The sequence below is a fragment of the Magallana gigas genome, chromosome 8, assembly GCF_963853765.1.
Source record: "Magallana gigas chromosome 8, xbMagGiga1.1, whole genome shotgun sequence".
Classification (NCBI taxonomy): domain Eukaryota; kingdom Metazoa; phylum Mollusca; class Bivalvia; order Ostreida; family Ostreidae; genus Magallana; species Magallana gigas.
In genome coordinates this window covers 25,954,281-25,977,487 of record NC_088860.1, presented here as the reverse complement: position 1 = coordinate 25,977,487, position 23,207 = coordinate 25,954,281, and the positions used below count along the sequence as shown (strand labels likewise).

The window sequence follows — 23,207 nt, the reverse complement described above, 5'->3', positions numbered from 1 at the left end:
ATAATATCATCAACAAAAGAAAGCATTTGATTGAAACTTCTATCAATAAAACACATGTAAATAATAACAAGGCTTGAGCTTTGTTTACAAAACAAAGAATTTCAAACTGTGTCTTGCTTTTAACTCGATATTTAACTTTCAAATTTTGACAAAACATTAAATATACCCATATTACCCATTCTTAACATTAAAAATGGAAAAATAAAATTTTAAAATTTTAATTTAAGTCCCATTAAAGTATATCAATTACGTATAATTGGAGAAAAAGATCAAAAATTGCATGAGCTTTTCTATACACGTGATATTCACATAGAATGTAAAGTAGCTAGGCAAATATGCTACAATTAGATAAAAAAAAACTTCAAATGTTAATCAATCTGATTAAAATCAGCCGTTCTGATTTTAATCAGATTGAAAGTTAATAAGATAATTAGTGCAATTTTACATATCAAGTTTATTAAAAATCATAAAAATTTTGTAAAATCCGGCGATAACCTGTTTAAAGGTACTTTCATTGCGAACATTTTAAACCTTTAATTATCGAAATCAGCCAAAGGTTTAACAGAGATCAAGATTTTTTTTACAGAAATATACACCATTTTTTCACCTGTATATGTACATTGAACTATGATGAGTTAAAACGAATAAAATTCAAAACACACAATTCACACGCATTTTTTCAACACCTTGATCCACGCGCAAGATTTCATTATCTCCAGCATAACTATAACGCCATTGTCTTTGAGTGCTATGGATCTTAGAGAACACCCATGCGAGATGCAATGGCTCGCCCCTGAACGCTGGAATTTTTTAAGTGTGTAATCGATCGATCGATCGAACGCTCCACCATTACCCATCGGAACAATATTACTTTGTTTACGCGTTGTGCAGTCATCTTGCTACATTTTGTTGCTGGAGAAATTGGAATCGGTTGTCATGGTAATTTATTTTTGCGCATGATCAGCATTCTGACGAGCGTCCATATCTCGTTGTCTGTGTTGTTTTACTAGTGTTGGTACGTTTTTCTTGTTTGGGGAGATTTATTTTAACCATCATTTTTCATGTGTATCATGAAATTCCAATGCGTTGCTTGAGAGTTAATAAAAACCAAAGTACAGCTATTTCCCAGTATCGTGTAAGTATATACCTTTTCTTCTCTGTATACATGTATACTTATCATAGACACGGAATATCAATCATCGATTGGACAGCTAAGACATCCGTAGAAAGCGTAGCTTTGTGTTATCCTGTTGAATTTATGATACTAGAGAGAGAGGGAGAGAGAGAGAGAGAGAGAGAGGTCTGCTGATGATACTCTAACTTTTGTCAATCATACATTTATTGAGAATGTATGGAATGGAAGGAATTTTGCCAAATAAAATTGTATAAATTGACGTAAAAATAGGTATATGCATATTCAATGACCTGTTCATGTATTTGATTAACCATTCGGTTAATCAGGTTAAATATCATACATGTATTTACGTACCTCAGCTAAGGATTTGTTTCAGTGTTTATTTGTTCATAACATGGTCCTGGTGTACAATATGTTTGCCTAGAGTGAAAAAAAATGAACGAGGACTTTTAATTGCAATACTAATGACACATCCTAAAATTGACAGACTGTATTTGTATATAGCAAAGTTGTAAACGTTCAAATTAATTCGGAAAATAAAGTTTTCGTTAAATGTACGGTTTAATGTGATCTGTTTATAGTATTAAATACATGCTGACAAAGTACCGTACGTTCCGCCTCGCATTCTCTCTAAATTTTAAATTCATAGATTTTACCGGAGGAAAGATATTTCAGGTAATACACATAAATTGTCATATATCGATATAGATGAAATATTCATAGAAACATAGGGGAACGATGATTCTGTGGAGTCGATCAATCAATACGTACGCAGGTGCGTAAACAACAGCCAGTCTTTCACTCATCTCCGTTAATGAAAGAAAGGCACGGTATCCCGGGGGGCTTTGGGTTCGAATTCATTTAAGAGTTGGGTTTAGGAGTTGGATGAATTGCATGGGGGCTTGATTCTTTTCCTATTCATTCTCGATATTAAAATTCGTTTTTATTACAGATATTAATTGATAAGTGGGGAAAAATCGATAAATTTATTGTCTTATTACAAATATATACATGAAGCACCAAAACCTTAAAAGCTCCAAAATATTCCAGATGAAATTTCAGCCTTTAAATTCGATAAATTAAAGCACTAGCTAAATTAATTGACTATGGGATAGGGTTTGAGTGGGGGGGGGGGGGGGGGGCACCAAGTGTGTCTGTAACACAAAGTACACAATAATTCTGATTAGCTATGCTTATCTGGGCTAGCCAGCGGAAAGGGACCCACAGACCATCGACCACCGCTCTGTCTCTCTAGGACTCCTTGACTAAAGCTTCTCCTTAAAGCGTACAGTTTCGTCAATATTGACACATTGCTGCCTTCATCGTTTCAGTAGTGACCCATTGACCAGTGATGTAGTAAAGATGAGGCTACGCCGCACCGCCAGCTGTGTGCTTGCTGTACTTACAGGGCTGGTGTTTTGTCCCTCGAGGGGTGAGTTCATGAATACTAATATACATGTACCATGTAGATAGTCCGTGAAGTTTAAGGACGAGTATATAGATATATTCAGTGTGGGTTTACCGCATCGTCTGAACCCACGGGTTTTCTATCCGTTGAAAGCAGTGTAACGGATAGAAAACCCGTGGGTTCCGACGATGGGTTTACCGTAGAATGAAATATTCAAAGGGTGAGAATATATATACATCTTCTGTGTAAACTAATATGAGTAAACTGAATTCAAAATTCAAGACTCGCAGAGCTTGCGTCTGGAAGACCCATGAAAATATCATGGAATACCAAATCCATTTCTTGCCACTGTTTGGACCCCTCACAAGTTTACAAGAAATGCAAGCGGAATACATTTTTAACCGTTTGTTACATCTGAATGATACATCTTCTCGCATATTCTTTTGCAGTTACATGTACATGTAATTTTAGTTACAACGGAATCTAACATTTTTAATTGTAAATTAAATGGATATTGGGATCATGTATGCATATGCTGCTACTTAATTTAGAAGCTTTAAAAGTCAACGATGATAACAAGAAACACACGTACATGTATAGACGAGCTTGGAAAACATTCATAGCATTACAGCTCATCAAAAGATTTGATCGCTCAAGAGGAAAATTTAAGACAAATTCATAAAATAATGGGGAAAATAATTTATTATGGAACGAGGTGTGTATTCCGAGAATCAAACGCAACCTGAGCTAAGTTTAGGCATGGTTTTAAATTTGCTCAGAATTAAAAATAAAGGGTTTTGCTTATATATAATAAACACACGCCTATAAAAGTTTGCATTGTATACATTAAAAAAATGTTGCCATTTTATCCAGTCCTCTTATGAAAACTTAGGTGATCTACTTATGATACCGAAACTAAAATTGTACATATAAATTTCGAGAGATTTAATAATCAAGGTTATATACCAGTTTTTATTATTTGTAACATTTCAGCAAATGGCATCGGTTGTTTCGTGTGTACGTCTCTCAACAGAGGAAACCAAGGCTGTGAGGACACTTTCAATAACACGGGGGAATTCTACCGCTCCGATTGCCAGGCGAGCCGGGACGGGCGGATAGGCATGTTTCCAGCCACCCAGTGCATCAAAATGGTGGCAGAAGACAGTAAGCATATAAACACACGTGATCTACTTGCAAAAAAAAAATCCAAAATAAATCAGTATCATAGTTTTGGAAGTTATTTGGAGACTTTCGTTCTTGTACATGTGTGCATGTTTTTCTGTCCTATACAGTCATTAATTGGCTGCGAAACAGTTCTTTGTTCGTTGAAACCGCAAACCTGTGATGAAAAAAAAAATAATAAGGAACATATAACATTCACCGTTCGCCAGAAAAAAATCTATGAACAAGATGAGACAGCAGTGATAACATTCAAAACAGGGAAGTGCAGACACAGAAAGCACTGTCTAAACATTCGGAACTTAGGTCGTTTATACATTCGGAACATCCGGAATATAGGTCGATTTAGTAAGGGAAATGTAAATGTGTGTAAAATTTGTGAACGTAGGATATGTATATCAATGATGTAACGCAAAACCTCAATTTGTCTGTGGTCACTTATCAACGGGAAAATTTCAGTACTACAACTACTAAATAAAGTACTGTTTGTCTGGTCTTCGTACTCTACATATAACATTTCAAGAAATTCTTTTCTGTAGCACAGATATTCTTAAAAAGTTTCAGCGCTATTGTTCAAACTAGTTGTAAAGAATAAAAAAAATTAAGCCTACGAGATTGGTAGAAAAAAAATGTACCTGTTTGTAAAGTACATGTAGTTTAGTTTTCACTGAAATATAGCTCAAATTTCAAACGCAACTTGATAATTTTTCTATTCCAATATGCCTTTTTGGTTTGCTTTTAAAACACCGACGTTAAATATGTATTTCAAAAGCTCACTGAAAGACCTTAAACAATCCATTATTTTACAAAATTGTTTCTCACTCGGTTATTCTTAGTTTTCAAGAATCTTGTTATTCTGTTTTGGTTTCTCTGATCATTTTCTCGTTTTGTTTTCAGCCGATGCTGGTTTCTCTTTGATCGTACGTGACTGTGTTGTAGACAACGGAGGCACAACATCAGAAACAGAAATCGGGAGACAGAGTCATTGCGGGTGGATGAAGGTCATTAAGTACAACGGACGGCGCATGAGCGGGTGCATTCTCAGTTGTGGCCAAGATGGCTGCAACACAGCCAATCGGACATTGCAAACCTTCACGTTTGTTTTAACAATTGCTTTTATGATTACCAAAGCGTTAATATAGTGTTAACTTGTTGTCTATTTTGTAATACAAATTTTATATTGTACATAAACTAAAATTCAGGGAAAACTATTCTGGCTATAAATGTTGGAGCTTTGAAATGAATCGGACTTTGCGCCATGTTTTGGGAACCCCTTTCATGCTTGCATATTGTTGTTTTCGATAGTTTCAATGCAATTTTGTCTTAGATCAAGATGACAACTAATTTGAGAAAATAGAATTCAGTAATAGGAAAATGTTGAACATATGTTTTGTTACTTACAAGATCAGCAGTTATTTTTTAAAGCAGCTGTGTATGTGCATTTACTATACATAATATTGGTTGTTGTTTCTTATAGAAAGGGGTCAACTTTGTTAGAGAGAGCTCTTATTTCGTTAAGTAATATAATTTTACTAAATAGTATATAATAGAATGATACATTAATTTATGTTCTTTGCAGGTAATATATATTTATATATGATCAGCTAGTTGTGCCAAAGAGAATCAGTAGGATTTAAACTATTGTGGAATCATTAAAATTCGTGGGGGCCAATTTTCGTGGATTGCTTAAATTTTACAGGTTTGTGGGGAGGTATTTTCGTATATTTTCTTATACCTACAAAAGGGAATATGAGTTTAAAGCCCTAATTTATTAATTCGGGGAGGATGTTAATTCGTGGATGAGAGGTAACCACGAATTCCACGAAAATTGAGCCATCACGAAATCTAATGATTCCACAGTGTCGTTTGGCTCTACAAACTCTTTCTTTATGAAGAATTATGAAGAATTTAACAATTTTGTTTATACCTACATGAAACTATCATGGAGTTGTCATTTTTCTTATTTCAGAACTTGTGTAATACGGAATTTTTGGAATACATATTCTACTGTCCATTTACTGCATTACATAGAGTCCTATGACATATAAAATACATGTATTTATGATACTGCATGCGATTTACATAGTTTTATAAAAGATTAATGAAATACCGAATGCAGAATCCTTTGTTCTATATACATGTATGTATCAAAGCATCAGTTGCTTTTATTTTCCAAAGATAAATATATACTAGTGGTGCGCTTGCATTTTCAAACTGAACAAAATAAGCTACTGGTGACATTTTCTTAAACGAGGAAGAGACCAAGATGAGAATTTTCAAAAGTGGTTACATGTATCTACAAAACTGCTGATAAAATCTTGAATTGTATTATAATAATATAATTAGGGTTGGTCAGGAAAACAATAATACACTTCTTATTTATTTTGGTCTTTATTTTTTTTTTTGGGGGGGGGGGGGGGGGGGGGCTAAAAAGAAACAAGTTTCAAAGAGATATTTATGAGACATGAACTGGGTACCAAACTACCAATTTAATCATAATCATTCAAAATGGCACGTTCCGTTCATACTGCATTGTAAGAATTTGTATAAATAAAAAATAGATTACCAAAGCTATGATCAACAATTTCTGAAGCTTTTTAAAGTAGAGCCTGACAAATCAAGACTCAATAAAATTAAACAACAGTGTTTACATGTATTATACCTGTTTCATTAAGCAAGTCTCATTAAGCATTCATCCTACACGAATACTTTGGAATCATTAGAATTCATGGTGGAGAAACTTTTGTGGATTTCACAAGTACTCCTCACCCACAAAATTGCACCATGAACAAATTATAACATGGCGGCTTTATTCCTTGTTCAAATACCGGTTTACCATTCCACAAATATAAATTTACTAACTTGAATTGGCACTCAAGACACTAAATGGTTGTTGAGTTACTGGACATGTAGATCAAAACTATGTCCAAATAATTTGGGGTAAAAATGCCTAAACAATAGCTGAGGATAGCTGACAGAAATAATGACACAAATTAAAGAAAACAGGAGGCCCACAGGCCAAACCACTCACTAGGGCAACAGCTTTAGACCGCCTTAAAAATATCAACTTATACACAAAATATCTGGACAACTTAGAAGAGTATATCTTTATTTTCAAATTTTTCTACAATTCTTAGTTCTTAAATTAAACATATTAGCTCCCTTTGTTGTTACAGTTTTTGAGAATAAGATTTTTAGAGGTTTTTTTCCTTTTTATTCAAATGTAAAAATTTACATCCCCAACCCCCATTGAGGCCCCTCCCTAAACCCCGGCGGATCATGATTTAGATATTAACTTGAATATACACTACCTGAGGATGCTTCAACACAAGTTATATCTTTTCTGGCCAATAAGTTTTTAAAAAGAAGATTTTTAAAATATTTTTCTGTGTATATTTCTATAAAAATTCAACCCCCTCCTCAATTGTGGCCCCAACCTATCCCCAGAAATCCTTTGGCTCTGGTGAGCTAAAAAAAAAAGATCAGTTCACAACACATTAAAAGATACAGGTTTTTATATCTTTTGGTCCAAGTCAAACAAATCTACATACTTGTAGTATAATTACATAAACTGATAGGAATATAAAGAATTAATCATATATACATAAAAAAATCTCAATATTAATCAACATCTATGTGATACAGCATATTAACAAACCCTGTGAAAACTATCAAACATATAATATAAAATTCATATCTGTTCCAGTGAAATATTTGTTGAGGTCCAAGCAGATACTTAACAGTTCAGAAAGGGCATATTTTGTGCAATCTATTGAAAATGAAATCTTTCACCTTCCCTGTAATCTGGTTATAATATATCACAATATCTGACTACGACAGACAAAATCTTAATTAAAATTCACACTTCTGAAGAAAATATTGCAAACTTTCAATAAAAAGGAAAAAATTCAGCACTGTTTTAATCATTCCCATTTTTTTTTTATTAATAGCATAATCTTCTTAAATACTATTGTTGGTGTCTGACAAGCTGAGGACAAGCAATATATATTAGTCAAACAAAATAAGTGGTATACCAACAGTTAGTGAAAGGGCATTATAAAAATAAACTTATTGTACATGTCCACTCTTAAAATATAGTACTACCAGTATATGAAATTCTACGTGAATCCAATACATGTACTTTACAATTATTGTCGTTAAAACTTCAGTTTAATTAAAACAGATCTAAGTAAGAAGAGAACAAAATTTCAAAAATTAATGCATGTATAATTCATGCATGTTTTAAAAAAATTATCAATAAGTATTTTTCCTTAAAAAGTTCAAATGAGACTGAAATATTACAATCAAGCTTAAAAGATTCAAGAGATGCTACTTGATTATTTTGTATATAACAAACAAAATAGAAGTTTGTTCCAAGAAATAGCACCATATTCACCACACAGAAATAACTGGACGGTCAGTTCACACATATAGTTAGTGCTGTAATACTTCAAAATCTCTAGGTGGTGTCGAAGGCATAGAATGGAGATCTTTCAGGAAAACGTAGACATCAGGTAAATATTGAAGAATATGTTGGAATTTTGGATTTCAGAATCACAAGGGAATCCTACAAAAAAGACATAAAAATTTAGATTGTTGGAATCTTCTATAAGGATATTCTATAAACTACCAGTTATTCTATAAGAAATATTGATTAAATTGCGAAACATGCGGATAGAAAAGGAATATTATTCTAGAAACTGGTAATATGGATTGTCACAAAACTTTCTTTAGGAATCCCTAAGCTTGCTCAAATTGCAGTGATAACAATTTCCAAAATGAAATTAACATATTTGACTATTGTTAATTGAAATGCACAAAAATTCACAAAATCTTGTTGGGCCAAATTTGACTGAACTTTGAAAATACAGTTTTTAAAACTCTTGTCAGAGATGCACCTCTGTCATTAGAGGACCAATATTTATGAGCATTGATACGAACATATTAAGAGAAAAACCCTATTTTAATGTATATTACGTATATAAATAATCCCAGTATATTCATGATACATGTACCTTACTGAAAAATGTCCCCCTAGATATAAAGCGTATATACGATAATTTCGAGACCATGCAAATTAAGACTTTCAGTAGGCGGAACAAGGAAGAAATTGTTAATCACAGACCTTTCCACCATTTTGCTCAAGGCGCTGCACGACTTCAGTGATGCGATCTTTGTACTTCTTGTCCATCATTCTCTTTGATACCTTGATTAAATTATCAAAACATTTACTTCTTTTATTCATCATGAGCAGTTGTATTGTTTCACATTCCCTCACAAACCCCTATCTCTCTGTCATTTTCAATTTTCTCACAGTTTTCATTGTAACTTGCATGTAAATATACATTTTACCTTCAGACAAGTTTTGACAGTGTTGTACTTTTGTAACATGTATATTGCCATCAGATAGAAAAACAGAGAAACATGATGAAATTTTATTGAGATTTCATTTGACAGAAAGTTTGTCAAAATAATAAGGATGAAAGTTAAACCACAAAGGGAAATAACTTTTGTAAATAAAAATACTGCTTGTACTTGCAATAATGGTTTATATGTAGACTGAAAGTGTTATTTTAACCAAAATTAAGAAATATTTTATTTATTCTAACTTTAAAATTAGAATTATTTCCCACTATCTTCATACAAAGATCTTCTTTTTAAGGAGTTTTATATAGCCTAAAAATGGCCACGATCATTCAGCTCTCTTAATCAAGTGACTTACTGGCACCAATATTGTCTTGAGATGCTGATTAAGCTCTGGTCCCACAACATCACTTAACTGCACTAGCGCTTCCAGACCTCCCTCAAACACCGAGTTATCTTTATGGCTCTACAAAAAAATTAGATTGATTTTCATCATGATACAATAAAACCTGTCTATTAAATAAACTGAATATGTCACCTTCGCTAGCCAAGTGCTTACAATTTACTCTGTTCCTCCTTGTAAAGGGGCAGAGTGGATATTAAACCGTTGGCTATCAAAGATGTGAATATGAATACAATGATAGTATTTGTACACAGACATACAAATGTCCTTTTATATAACGATACATTTTCACTTTTTTACTAAGGGATAGGGAACAAGAACAAGATAAATAAATAAATGCCTCTCTGAAAATCACTTTTGATAAAAAAAAAAAAACATCTCAAGTTGCAATGTTACAGGCTTATTTGCACTGGACACTCCAAAACACTGGGCAATGTGTACAATTTAACATATATAGGCTGCCAATACTTTGTCACAGTGATCAAAGATATGGAAAATACAACACCTGTGTCTTATTATATCAAACAGATTTTGATTACCAGTGCTGCTCTTATAGAAAATGTGATTTTTGGCAAGATAGGTAAGACTTTCTGGTAGGCTCCATCCACTTCTAACATTTCTTGAAACCCATTACGAGACACAAAGGTGTAGGGGTGTACTGTCTCCTTCAAGCCCTGTAAAAATATATATATATGATATTGAATGTGACTATTAAGAACATGTTCCTTACTTCACTGAGCCATCTACTTTCTTGGGTCTACAATAGTTTGATGAAATATCTTTTTATTTACTTCTTAATTATATCTCTTAATTCTCTTTGAAAACTGTTTAAAAAAAAGAAAGATTAAATTTAAAAAATTGAGAAATTAAATTTTGAATATGATATTGATAATTAATACACAGGAATAACAAGAATAAGGTGCAACTTTGCCATTTGTGTGAATGCTTTAGATATTATTTCCTATGAATTCTGTTCACGTGAATCAAAGAAAACACTACTCACATCGGCAAGTGTGACTAGAACTGGGTCAAATGGAAGTTCATCTGGAGGCGTTGACCACTGTAGTTTATGCTTCACAGATCCATGGATCAATCTATCAATAGAGTGTCATATGGATAATTTAATGAATTTATTCATTTAATTTCTCTTGCGATGGATTTGCATGGTTTTATTTTTAGTTTTGCCGAAACGTCAGACAAACATTTTCTTAAACACCATGGTGAATGGTAATAATTTTATTCATATGTCAGAACTGTCAGATCATAGAAGAACTGCATTGAATGCATCATATCTGATTGCTACGGTTTATTTGAAACTATAGTAGAGACTAACAGCGGTCTATTGCCATTTTTAAGACCTGAATAAGGCATAATGGAATAGATTACTGTGATCTCCCTGAGTTTGTGTTCTCTTGGATGTAAGACCTGCATAAGGCATTACAAGTAGAGCACAGACAAAGAGGCACACCACAGGCAGAAGTGGAGGAAGTGCAAGGTTTACGCAGAGATTTTGATTATTACTTGGAAGGCAGGACAACAGAGATTTATATTTGTGGGAGATAGCTGTCGACCACAGTTATCCAATCAATAAGAAATCGTTATTATTCTTGTGGTCAACAAAATCTGACTTAACAGGTTAACAGACCTGGTGCAACACTTGGGTGTAAGACATACACCAGTGTTAAACACACAGCTCGGCGCGTTGCACGTTACACTCCTAAAGCAAGTCAAAACCTAAAGAGAATCTGAAAGACAATAACCAAATAACAAAAACTCATGAACCTTTGTTATTTGCCCAATTATTAATTCCAACTACATTAATACTCTTATTTATAATCCATGGACTTCACCATCATTGGAAGTACAATTTGAAAAACGATCTAAACTTCATGTGACCAGTTTCCATGGTACAAAAAGATAAATTTATACTAGTTAACAATAATTCTAGTCATCAGTCTTCAAGAATTTTTAAAATAAATTTATATTACCTGCATGGAACTCCTCCATTCATATAAACTGAAGCAAAAGCTGACTGGCTTTTGTTGGTGGCTGCAAACTGTAACATAGTGGTGTAAAATGAAACTTAATCATAAATGTACAATGTAATATAAATAGACACATTCGTTAAATAACAAATCCATCATTATGATTTTTATAAAATCTAATTTGATCTGTCTGTGAAGCGATGATAAACATCGTGACTATACTAACTGGGTCAACTGTTTTTGGATTCAGTTTATCAGATGGACGGGAGAGTTTCTGAGGTTTCGTTGCCAGTAAAGATTCCGATGAACTTTTCCCTGGTTTGAGTTGACCAGTCTTTTTACCGGTGACGCCGAATGTCGTTCCAGTTGATCTTGAAGACGCCATTAAATAAGAAAATTTTTAGTTATTTGCATTTGTCATCTTTAACCACACTTGAATGTTTACACCGGAAGCAATGTGCACATGTAACGGAAGTTAATATAGCTGTTACTACGACGACTTAAATTACTACGCTTGAGCGAATAAACCTTTTAAAGAATACATATCAACTTGAATATTGGCACAAGATTCAATATATTATTGACATGTTATAATGTAGAAACTATGAATAAAGTCCGATTCACATTTTTCCAATGTGTGAAGGACGTTATATGCACTATATTTTGTAGATTTGAAAGTAAACAGTCGTAAACAACATGGCGGACAGTCGGTGCCCGACCAATTTTGAAAACTAAGATTATTCTGTTTCTCGGTTAAATTCGAAGAAACATTTTCTAAACACAATGGATACAAACATTAGAACGTTGCTTACAAAAGCACAGTCACTAATAGGTATGCTTTTTTCTGAATATTCGCGAAATTTCACATCTATAGATTGACTGATATTTCGAATTTCCTCGAATAAAATTTTCGAGTTAATTTATCGCTAATAAATAACAGGGTTGTCTCCAAGACCGGGGAGGTGGGGAATTTCCCCGCCTAAAGTGATGTGATTACCCGGCTATTATTGCATTTCAAACACAATCTAGCTATAAGGTAGACCTCCAGATCCCCTTCTACTTTTTTATTTCTCCCTTCTACTTCAATTTTTAGAGACAACCCTGAAATAGAATAACTGTTAAGCTGTATAATGAAATACTTATGTGACCTTTTGTTAAATTTTACGAATTTTTTCTTGAATTATTACAAAGGAAAGGAAAACAACCAGCATCTTCAGCAAGCATACCAGTTACTTAGAAATGTTGCAGAAAGCAAGCCAGCGGTTGATACGCCTGAATCGTTTGGTTCTGATTTATATGTTATTTGTGCTGAGATAGCCTTCCAGGTGCGTTTTTATATGACATATATAAAATATTGCTCATTAATTGATAATTTCATTACCTTTTAAAAATTAATATTCTTTCCCATGTAGATAAATTGCCCAATTTTATTTCAATTCAGAATGGAATGCCTGACATGGCAAGAGAATGTCTCAAGATGTACTTTATGAAACCACCACCTGCCAACCAGTTCTTGTGCAGAGCTTATTTATGTCAAGCACAGCTATTGGCTCCAAAGGAGGCCAACAACCCTGTAAGAATTAAAGACCTCTTTCATTAATTCATGTGATTATACAAAAAAATAAACATTTTTTTATTATATCTTCTCATTGTAAAACTATTCATCTTAATGGAATTATAATATTTTGATTTCATTTAACAACAGGAGCAACTTGAAAAGGCAGTAGTTTACCTTGTAAAAGCCATATCATTTGCCAAAAAGAACTCAAGGTAAACAAATACACCTTGACATTATATCAAATTAAATCATTATCATTTTTGGGTTTTTTTCATTTTTAGTTGTCAAGAATGAATATACTTTGATTCAAATGAATTCTAAAATTGTATAGAAAAAAACATTTACAGTTTAGTTCATGATATTAGCAGAAATTTGGAACACTTGCAGTTAGATATGTTAGCAAATTGTTTTTTGGGGGGTTTTTTGTGTGTCAAAATACTGTATATTAAGCAAACATTCTAAATTCATGTAATTTAATCATATTTAATTATCTATAATAATTTTTCAAACAGGTACCATTTCTTGGTATACAATGCCTCTGTACTGTACTGGCAGTTCTGTCGCCCTTTCCTGAAGCCCAACTATCGCCAGTATTTGGCAAGAAGTCTTCATCAAGTAGTAAAGGCACTGGATGACATTGACGACAAAGATTTTGAATGGCGAGCACAGCTAATGATGTATGAATTTCATTCAAAGTTTTTCTTTTAAATGTAGATAAGTAAATATCACGATGGCAAATTTTAAATATACAACTGTACCTGGAGAGAAAATCCCACATACTCCTCCAGTGATATTTTCAATTTCATCAATGTTGAAAAATATAAAAAAAAACAAACAATGGGTCATGAAATTCTTTTAGAGCCCTCATGGAATGTCACCTGGATGCAGGAAGGAAAGCGGACGCCTCCAGTGTGGCAGGAGCAGCTGCCACCTTTATCAAACAAAATGTTCCCCATCTGTACAAACAGGTCTTTGGGCTCATTGTAAGTCACTTCATCAAGAATGTTCTGTTATGTTTAAATACTGTAGAAGCAGAAATATTCATTGAGGATTTAATTTTGTTATATTCCTTGGCGGTAAAAATCAATAAAATTAAATCCATGGCCAACTTTTAACCCAAGTATTAATAAATACAGAGTTGATACGCAATACATTTTAGATATGACGAAATTAGATGCCAACGAAATTTTATTTGGTTTACAAACAATGAAATTTTAACCCAACGAAAATATGTGCTTCTACAGTATACATGTACTGATGACTTTTGTTGCTTGAAATTTAGATTTTTATTTCATTTGAGTTGAGTGTATATTATTGAGATCCTTGAGATGTTTTTTTGTTGTTGAGTTTTTGACATCATGTACTCATATAACAATTTGAATGTACATGTACAGGTATGTATATACATGATATATATATGTACAACTAAACAGTAATAGTTACTGTTCAAGATTTTATTTTTAAAGACAGAAATTTTTGTGGCAGTGTATAAAATGTATGAGATTGTATAAATGTTGCAGAATGAGACCAGCATTTCATTTAGAGGCAAATTTGATAGAGATTTTTGATTTTGTTTTGCAGGTGAGAAACCAGCTGTTAGATTCTGCCAAACTGCACAAGGATGTGAAAAACTCTCCCGAGTTGTCTGTTTATTACAAAATTTTGAAACTCAAAGTGTATGTATGCTAGATAAGTACTGGGTATATAAAACTTATGTTTTTTATAAATATTATTGAGAGCAACTTTAACAGTAAGATATGTTAAAAAAAAAATTTACTGGTACCAATTATTGGAGATTTTTGATTTTGATATTTTCTTGAATTTTGTGTGATTCTTTTCCTCAAAAAGTGTTGATTCTTTAAATTATTTTTTTTAAATAAATATGTAAGGAATCTAAATTGCAACATTTATTCTAAATTTTGTTAAATAAACTGAAAATTAAGAAGCTATATTTGTACATGTCTATACAGATCTTGTGACCTCAATGAACCGCGGGAATACTACAGTGAAATACAGTCCATTCTGAATCAGATGGGTGTGGCCCACACCAGCACAGTCCAGCTGGAAACTCCAACCGGGAAAGGTTCAAAATCCAAATCTATCCGGACTCACTCTCCCGGGGCATCTAAGATGGAGGAGTTAGAAAAAGACAGGTACTATTAACTGCTAGTTTCTTGTATTAAAGTTCCACAAACAGAATTTGGAATGAAGGAATTATATGCATGTGTCTTTTGTATATTAATCAAGAGGAAACAATTCAATAGAATAACACAGCTTTTTAATGATAATTTTGAAGCGCATTTAAAAAATTATGAAATACGGAATATTATGAAAATTTATTCTTAAAAATTTGCATATTGATTTCATAAAGTTTCCTTCACCCAGGAAATACGTGAGTTCTGTACCTAAATCGGTTCCCATCCATCATTCAGATTTTTTTCCATGTACAAGTGTTCCATATTTGGAGTTTTAAATTAGGTTTTTTAAAAATACACTTTAAATGAATTATTTTTGTTTTTTTGTTTTCTTTTTTAAATTTTTTTTTTATATGCACATACATATAGCTTTGTCCACACTGCAGACAAATTTACCTTGCTTATCAAAAGTATATGTACAATGATTTATAGGACTTTGCACATCAGTTTATTCCATTCTGTAGCATAAGTGGAAAGCAATGGTATATTAAATGATCACAAGTTTACATCACAGTAACATTTCCAATAACATGTATTTTATTACTCATGCAGCATACAATGTATGCAGTCCATATGAAATAAGAAAGATCTAAGCAAGATTGCATAATAAGATACATATATATTACATAGAGATCCTGTGTCTTTAGACCTCTATGAATTTTAGATTAGTACCGGTATAAAATGTATCTTGAATTGATTTTGTGAAGAGATGGGAAATGAAGCAGATATGTCCCAACAGAATTATTTCAATCTGTTTTTCACAAATTAAAGGGCCTCTAGTTCTGCAGGATCGGTCTTGTCAAACATTGACCGAGACCTTGGGTCGAGAATGTCTCAGTGAGTATTCACACACCCGTGTTACAGTTCCACCAAGCAGTTTCACATCCGTCTTCATTGACGCAGAAAAAAAAAACGGACATTTTTTTGCGGCAAAAAACCTTTTTAAAAATAAAATCAGCCACCAATTGAATTGAATTGAATCCAATAGCCATATATTAATGTTCTTTAAAATGTTGATTCTCTTCATTAAATTTAAAACTTCTTGCACCTTACCATCTCTGAAAAGTTTGTCCTGACAGACTTTGAAATCTGTTCCAAACAATTAAATTCTCATAAGAGATTTCTGATTTCACACCATTTTCCAAAGTACATTATAATTTTCCTAAAAAAAAAAATCACTATAAAATACCATAACATTACATTTTACAAACGTCAGAATTAATAATAATAATTTATAATCAATAATTTTCCTCCAAGTAGCTGAAAGAACCTATAATGAATGTAACCTTTGTGTGTAGAGATTTTTTTTTTCACCTTCGTAACAAATCACCTTGCATTCAACAGTTCTGAGTTAAGTCAACAAACTTTGAGTGACCACGAACATTCTGAAGAGGATACGTAAGTTCAGGACTATAGATAAGGCATTAGCTAGCATGTGATGTGTTCAGTCCTTGTGTTCAATAGCAATGGATGAATGCTGTGAGAATGTCCTAGCTATCGTCTTGGGGCAAATAACGTCATACAAATAAGTCTGATCAGCAAATTACAAAGTTGCATGAATGTTATAGGGAATTAGCGAGACATATGAAGCATGTTGAAATTCAAGATGGCATGTCAAGCTGATGTGTTCATTAAGCATGTCAAATACATGTATTACCTGGTATACACATTTTGCATGAACAAATTATTCATAGTAGAAAAATAAGTACAAGTAAAATTAGGAATGGAATATCTTCATCTATCTAATAGAAAATTCAGTCTGTTGGTTTCATGCATTCATGAAATCTCATGGAAGTGATATTGATATATTGAGCAATCATAATGATGATAGAAAAATACACCAAGTCTGCACAAATGTAAACGATTAAGATGTTTTAACTCATTTCTATGAAAACTGAAATGAAATACTGTGGTTTCATTAATTTTCGTGGGGGCCAATTTTCGTGGATTGCTTAAAATGTTCAGGTTCGTGGGGACGTAATTTCGTGTATTCTCTTAAACCTACAGAGGAAATATGACTTTATTACCCTAATTTATTAATTCGTGGAGGATGTTAATTCGTGGATGAAAGGTACCCACGAATTCCACGAAAATTGAGCCACCACGAAATCTAATGATTCCACAGTATAGCGCACAAAATATATCAAAAAATTATGACACCTCTATGTTGTCAGAAAAACTATAAAAATAAGAATACAACTTTATGACCTCTAGCTGATGTGTTGTTTGATTTTACCCATTTTATCCCTTCCTTAGCTTTTGCATCCTGATGTGGATTTTAGATTTTAATAAATTGTCCAAACATGTATGTTTAAAACCACAGAAAGTTGAAATATTTAAAGTTAAGCAACCTATCGGTAAATTGAATACATACTAGCTAGTTTAACCCTCGATACATGTAGCAACATGAAGAGTATTGAAATACATTTACCAGTAGAGAATACATATTACATGTAGTTACAAAATTATTTACCTACTGTGTATAAATGCTATCAAGTCCAGGAGATTTTTTGACAGTTTATTTGTTAAGGGGATACATGTATTAACGTAATGTTCTTAGTGAGTTACAAGTAATTTATATTGTGTTTACCAGTTTGCTGATGCTATATATGTACATGTAGTTAGATTACGGTAATTATTACCCGTTAGATATTACATCATATACATGTACATAAATAGATTTGTTCCTGCATTGGTTTTACCTGTAAAGTAGTTTAATGCATTGTTTCTTTTTTGTTAGAAGTTAGAACTTTTGAGATTTTTTTTCCCAATTTGCTGTGTTTTTAATTAACATATTATTTATTTATGCATAGTTTAACTTATTTTAAACATTGATAATAGTAGAAAAAAAAATTGAATAATTTAAAAGACCAGCTTTGCTTGATATTAGATTCACTTGCTTTATGTACTAATGACCTTTCCTCAGGAAAAGCCCCACCAAGGGAGCAGGGCGAAGGACCCCCACCCCTACCAGTACCAAGAGACTGGCCGCAGACAGTGCAGATAAGTGAGTCCTCGTCAAAGTCCATAATTCTTATAACAGTTCTCTAAGTCTTAAAAATATCAGTATTATATGTGAAGTCCATTTACCATATATTATATGAATATGATAATATGTATAGGGTGTTAGAATACCTTGTATCAATCCATGTACATGCAGACCATGCATGCAGATTGCAACAAACAATGAAATTACATGCTCAAGATATTAAATCTTTCCTACTTTGGTTGGGTATAACAGGATTACATGAAGCAGTATATCAACATGTTTTGGTTTTATTACTGAAGGAGAAAAATATAAATATTTTAAATATATCATTAGATATGGGGTTGCTTATTCTACAAGCAAGATAACTAGAATGCGTTCTTGATTATTACTTATACTTGGAATTTAAGTCAGTATAATTATTAAGAACCATATTGACATTATTCCATTGATTGACTGTAGGTAATAGTTTTAACGCACACTTGATATGATTTCAGAACCGACTTGTCAGACGTAGAAAGGTTCGGCTAAAGTTTGCATCGTTTGAGTGGTTTTGATAGTTTTAAATAGAAATATATGTTCCTGTTTTATTTTTGAAAGATTTAAAATTTATTTCATTTATGTATGAGTGAGTCTTTTAAATGTTGCATGCCAAAGTTGTTTGCAAGTTTTCTAATATGAAATATCATTTGATTTGTTTGATAACTATAGTTGTTTTTTCTTCCAGTTTTCAGATATTTTCTTTGACTTTTTTTTTTTTTTTATCAGAAAATAGGTATTCATGCATATGCAAAATTTTCATTTTTAAATTCAATGTAACAGTAGTTTCTAGAATATGTAAATATCCAGCACCACTGCTTATAGATTTATTGTAATTTTTAAATTGTTTTTTATCAGCTCGCTCACACATTTTGAATTAATACATGCTGAATTTATTTTCATTCCATATGTAAAATAGTTTGCTTTCAATAGAGTTAGAGTTTATAAAATTCATATTAAAGGATATGAATATGGTCCATGTTGAATTGTTATTTTCGCACTGAGAGTGGCTACCATGGTATTTACTGTATACAGGGAAATATTCGCCCCCGTTTTATTTTTGCCCCTTTCGCCCTCGTCGTCAGTGGGTGAATTTAAGACGGGGGAAATTCCAAGGTCTTAAATTATCTCTCTTTAAACAAATCTATGTCTGGGCGAATTCAAGACTGGGCGAAACCGTAAAGAAGGGCGAAAATAACAAGGGGCGAAAATAACCTTGTCTACAGTATATATTTCCCTCTCAGTGTTATACCTGTGCAATGTCATGTATTTTTGACTCCAATTTGTGTCCTTCCAGACCCTACCTGCTTCTGGAGCTGGCCAGGTTTTGTATTGAACTGGAGTTTCCTGATCTGGCCCAAGACTGTGTGGACCATATGAAAACATGCGTTGTTAAAGTAAGTATAGTACTACCCTAAAATAGAAGTACAAGAACAGAGCCTAGTTGTATAAGAGTATGAGGGGTTTTTTCATCTCTCATTAATTCTTCTGGTTATCATTTTGTGCACTCGTTGACCATGTCAAGTCATGTATAGAAATTTCAATTTTATGCTAAAAAATGTTCACTGACCATTTGGGACTACTCTATTCATAATACCTACTTGATTTGACATAATTTCTGTATATATATAGTTATATATACATGTTGACAAAAAGTTTCCACATGTTCCTACTGTTCGTTCATTGATTGAAATAAAAAATATATCGTTGATTGATTGAAGGACCCCAGTTTTTACCTGGAGCTGGAGTTTCTACAGTGTGAACTGATGGTCCGAAGCCTGGGAGATAAACAAGAGAGCTTCAACAAGTCTGTCGTTGATGTATGTATAAAACACCTTTAAAATATTTTGAAATTCTATTCGTTTATTATTTAGTTCGATACAAAATTAAATAAATACAGTATAGTGTGACAAGGGTTATGATGATGCGAAAATTGAATGTCACATATGTAAAAGATGATAATTGTTATTTTAGATTTTAAAAAGTGGAAATATTTTGTATGAATCATTGTAACGCTTATATTGTAAAGTCTTAAAGCAATGAGCAATAAGGGACTAGAGCATCTTTGCATTCAAGTGTTAAGGGTCCCCTCTTCGAGTACAAAACAGAAACCTTTGACTTGTGAAGATGATAAATGTTTGATATATACTACAGCTGAGACTGCAGGCCATCAAGAGGTGTGAGGAGACCATTATGAATGCCATCAGACAGGGCGACCCCAATGTGATCCAGGCTGGCTGTGTGACCCAGTGGAACCTCATCCTTGCGCTCCTACAGCCCAACCTCCGTAAACATGTCCGCAAACCACTCACCCTGCTGGCAGACGCTCTTGAGGACATACAAAGGTATGGGGCCACATAGTTCTGAAATATTGATAGTTTATTGAGTGAAACTTGTGCTCTCTTTCATTCTTAATGTGAAAAGAAATGTTTCTTCTGATTTTAGTTGTAAACCTAGTACAATATACTCAATGATGACAGTATTTGATCCCTCTACTTTTAGTTTATTGATAAGCTTGAGATGTCAGATCCACACTGAGCTTGCCAAGTGTGAAGAGGACCAGGAGCAAATCCAGGTGGCCATGGAGCATCTTGTTAAGGTCAGTGGTACCTTATCTTATGTCAAAGTCAGAGGTTGCTGCAATGGTTTGCTGCTCTTTTATTGAATGGCATCAGATTAATTTTCTTTGTATTGAATATGCATGAAGATAACCAAGCCATTGGGCGATCCCTTGCCTTAAATTTCTAATTAAACATAATCCTGAAAAGATTTTATGATAACCCAGTTCACTTTCTAGTTTCTCAATGTCTTGATAAGGATAAATGATAAATCCACTGCCATTTATTTTTCAAAATGTATTCAGAGATGAATTCCCAAGTATATTAAAATATTTTGATAGATTCTTCTATGGATCCACTCTCTATGTTTTTTTAATGTCTCCAAAAATGTGTTAAAGATCTACTCTCCAGTGTTTCTGGTTATTTTCTCTTTGTATAAACAGGCCTTGGCTCTGGATGACGGGGGTCTGTACAAGGAGAGACTAGAGGTTTCTCTACGCAGACTGGAACTACGAGCTCAGCTGTACAAGCAACCAGACAGGGCAGAGGATATAGCAGCCATGATAATTGAACAGGTAATAACATGTACCTTAGTAGAGACTGTATGGTGCTTTTCAGCTCACCTGAGCCAAAGGCTCAAGTGAGCTTTTCTGATCACGATTTGTCCGTTGTCTGTCGTCGTCGTCGTCGTCGTTGTAAACTTTTCACATTTTCATCTTCTTCTCAAGAACCACTGGGCAGATTTCAACCAAATTTGGCACAAAGCACCACTAGGTGAAGGGGATTCAAGTTTGTTCAAATGAAGTGCCACGCCCTCTTTAAAGTGGAGATAATTGAGAATTATTGAAAATTTGTTGGTATTTTTCAAAAATCTTCTTCTCAAAAACTTTTCAGCCTGAAAAGCTTATACTTGTGTGGAGGCATCATCAGGTAGTGTAGATTCAAGTTTGTTCAAATCATGGTCCCCGGGGGTAGGGAGGGGCCACAAGAGGGGGATCAAGTTTTACATAGGAATATATAGAGAAAAACTTTAAAAATCTTCTTCTCAAAAACTATCAGGCCAGAAAAGCTCAAATTAAAATGGGAGCATCCTCAGGAAGTGTAGATTCAAGTTTGTTCAAATCATGGTCCCCGGGGGTAGGGTGGGGCCACAATTGGGGGATCAAGTTTTACATAGGAATATATAGAGAAAATCTTTAATAATCTTCTTCTCAAAAACTATTAGCCCAGAAAAGCTCAAATTAAAATGAAAGCATCCTCAGGAAGTGTAGATTCAAGTTTGTTCAAATCATGGTCCCTGGGGGTAGGTTGGGGCCACAATAGGGGGATAAATTATTATATAGGAATGTATAGAGAAAATCTTTTAAAAAACTATTTGGCCAAGGAAGCTCAAATTGGCGTGTAACCATCCTCAGATAATGTAGATTCAAGTTTGTTCAAATCATGGTCAATGGGGGTAGGGTGGGACCACAATGGGGGATAATTTTTTATATATAGAGAAAATCTTTAAAAGTCTTCTTCTCAAAACTATTAGGCCAGGAAAGCCCAAATTTGAGTGGAAGCATCCCCAGATCATATAGATTCAAGTTTGTTTAAATAATAGTCCAGGGGTAGGGTGAGGCCACAATGGGGGATGAATTTTTACTTAATAGGAATATATAGTGAAAATCTTTAAAAATCTTCTTTTTAAAGACTTTTTGGCCAGAAAAGCTTAAACTTGTGTAGAGGCATCCTCGGGTAGTATAAATTCAAGTTTGCAAAATCACAGTCCCTAGTGGTAGGGCGGGACCGTGATGGCAGTTTGAATTTTTACATAGGAATATATCGAGAAAATCTTTAAAAATATTCTGGGAAAGTTTTCGGTCCAAAACTGAGTACTTAGTGTGAAATACAGGTAATTCAGATTTAAGTTTGATGAAACCATGATTCCCTAGAAAAAAGTGGGGCCACGAAATGGGGGGGGGGGGGGGGGGGGTATATAGGAATAGAGAAAAATCTTCTTACAGGTACAACAACAAAAGGGGCTTGGTATTTACCAAAAAATAAGAGGTGGATAAAAATTGGCAGATTTTCAAATTTATTTTAGCAAGATTTACTGTACTCAGTTGTCAAGATATTTCGATACTGTAATGCTAATTTGATCAGAATTAAGGCAATTGTTGCTCAGGTGAGCGATGTGGCCCCTGGGCCTCTTGTTTATTTCTTAACCTTTGTTTAAAAAAATACTGTTACAACATATCATACTAGTATGCATTTATTTTCCAGAAATGTTATAATTAATAATTTTAAACTGCATAGACCTCCAAATTGTGATTTCCAAATTGACAGTAACATGATGAATTTTTTTTATTTCTTTTGTTATTTCATCTACAAATTGTTTCCCATCCATCAGCTTTT

At 33.3% G+C, this 23,207-nt stretch overlaps 3 protein-coding genes across 21 annotated transcripts in view; 2 read left to right on the top strand and 1 right to left on the bottom strand.

Moving 5' to 3' along the window:
- The first annotated feature begins 954 nt into the window (after positions 1–954).
- On the top strand, positions 955–5,916 carry LOC105334513 (uncharacterized). Of its 2 annotated transcripts, none has more exons than XM_011437995.4 (4): positions 955–1,135; positions 2,470–2,567; positions 3,537–3,707; positions 4,620–5,916. In XM_011437995.4, the coding sequence occupies exons 2-4, from the start codon at positions 2,498–2,500 to the stop codon at positions 4,862–4,864; spliced, it is 486 nt and encodes a 161-aa protein (XP_011436297.1). In that variant the 5' UTR covers positions 955–1,135; positions 2,470–2,497; the 3' UTR covers positions 4,865–5,916. The 2 variants fall into 2 exon arrangements, with proteins under 2 accessions (XP_011436297.1, XP_011436296.1); XM_011437994.4 differs by having other exon boundaries at positions 956–1,135; positions 2,467–2,567.
- Positions 5,917–7,219: 1,303 nt separating this feature from the next.
- Positions 7,220–11,945, bottom strand: LOC105334512 (PACRG-like protein). The gene is made up of 7 exons (XM_034474937.2): positions 11,701–11,945; positions 11,478–11,545; positions 10,493–10,583; positions 10,029–10,163; positions 9,445–9,552; positions 8,848–8,928; positions 7,220–8,289 (listed from the first exon to the last, which is right to left on the bottom strand). The coding sequence occupies exons 1-7, from the start codon at positions 11,857–11,859 to the stop codon at positions 8,233–8,235; spliced, it is 699 nt and encodes a 232-aa protein (XP_034330828.1). The 5' UTR covers positions 11,860–11,945; the 3' UTR covers positions 7,220–8,232.
- A 197-nt stretch (positions 11,946–12,142) lies between these two features.
- Positions 12,143–23,207, top strand: part of LOC105331086 (cilia- and flagella-associated protein 46) — a 48,051-nt gene continuing 36,986 nt past the window's right edge. For 9 of the 18 annotated variants that reach the window (XM_066067918.1, XM_066067916.1, XM_066067926.1 and 6 more), the window contains exons 1-16: positions 12,143–12,306; positions 12,666–12,799; positions 12,916–13,047; positions 13,180–13,244; positions 13,545–13,709; positions 13,892–14,015; positions 14,614–14,708; positions 15,003–15,185; positions 15,999–16,064; positions 18,154–18,234; positions 18,711–18,734; positions 19,550–19,649; positions 19,974–20,072; positions 20,407–20,597; positions 20,755–20,851; positions 21,254–21,385. In XM_066067918.1, the coding sequence (XP_065923990.1) occupies positions 12,258–12,306; positions 12,666–12,799; positions 12,916–13,047; positions 13,180–13,244; positions 13,545–13,709; positions 13,892–14,015; positions 14,614–14,708; positions 15,003–15,185; positions 15,999–16,064; positions 18,154–18,234; positions 18,711–18,734; positions 19,550–19,649; positions 19,974–20,072; positions 20,407–20,597; positions 20,755–20,851; positions 21,254–21,385 (1,737 nt within the window). In that variant the 5' untranslated portion in view covers positions 12,143–12,257. Of the gene's footprint in view, positions 12,307–12,665; positions 12,800–12,915; positions 13,048–13,179; positions 13,245–13,544; positions 13,710–13,891; positions 14,016–14,613; positions 14,709–15,002; positions 15,186–15,998; positions 16,065–16,571; positions 16,626–18,153; positions 18,235–18,710; positions 18,735–19,549; positions 19,650–19,973; positions 20,073–20,406; positions 20,598–20,754; positions 20,852–21,253; positions 21,386–23,207 lie in introns of all 18 variants that reach the window. The other 9 variants (XM_066067923.1, XM_066067930.1, XM_066067932.1 and 6 more) reach the window with 7 other exon arrangements.

Coding starts and splice junctions, on each gene's coding strand:
- LOC105334513 (XM_011437995.4), top strand. CDS start 2,498: ATGAGGCTACGCCGCACCGCCAGCTGTGTGCTTGCTGTACTTACAGGG. Junction 2,568..3,536: donor GGTGTTTTGTCCCTCGAGGG/GTGAGTTCATGA, acceptor GTAACATTTCAG/CAAATGGCATCGGTTGTTTC. Junction 3,708..4,619: donor CAAAATGGTGGCAGAAGACA/GTAAGCATATAA, acceptor TTTTGTTTTCAG/CCGATGCTGGTTTCTCTTTG.
- LOC105334512 (XM_034474937.2), bottom strand. CDS start 11,859: ATGGCGTCTTCAAGATCAACTGGAACGACATTCGGCGTCACCGGTAAA. Junction 10,164..10,492: donor TTCTAGTCACACTTGCCGAT/GTGAGTAGTGTT, acceptor ATATTTTTACAG/GGCTTGAAGGAGACAGTACA. Junction 8,929..9,444: donor TCAAGACAATATTGGTGCCA/GTAAGTCACTTG, acceptor AATTTAATCAAG/GTATCAAAGAGAATGATGGA.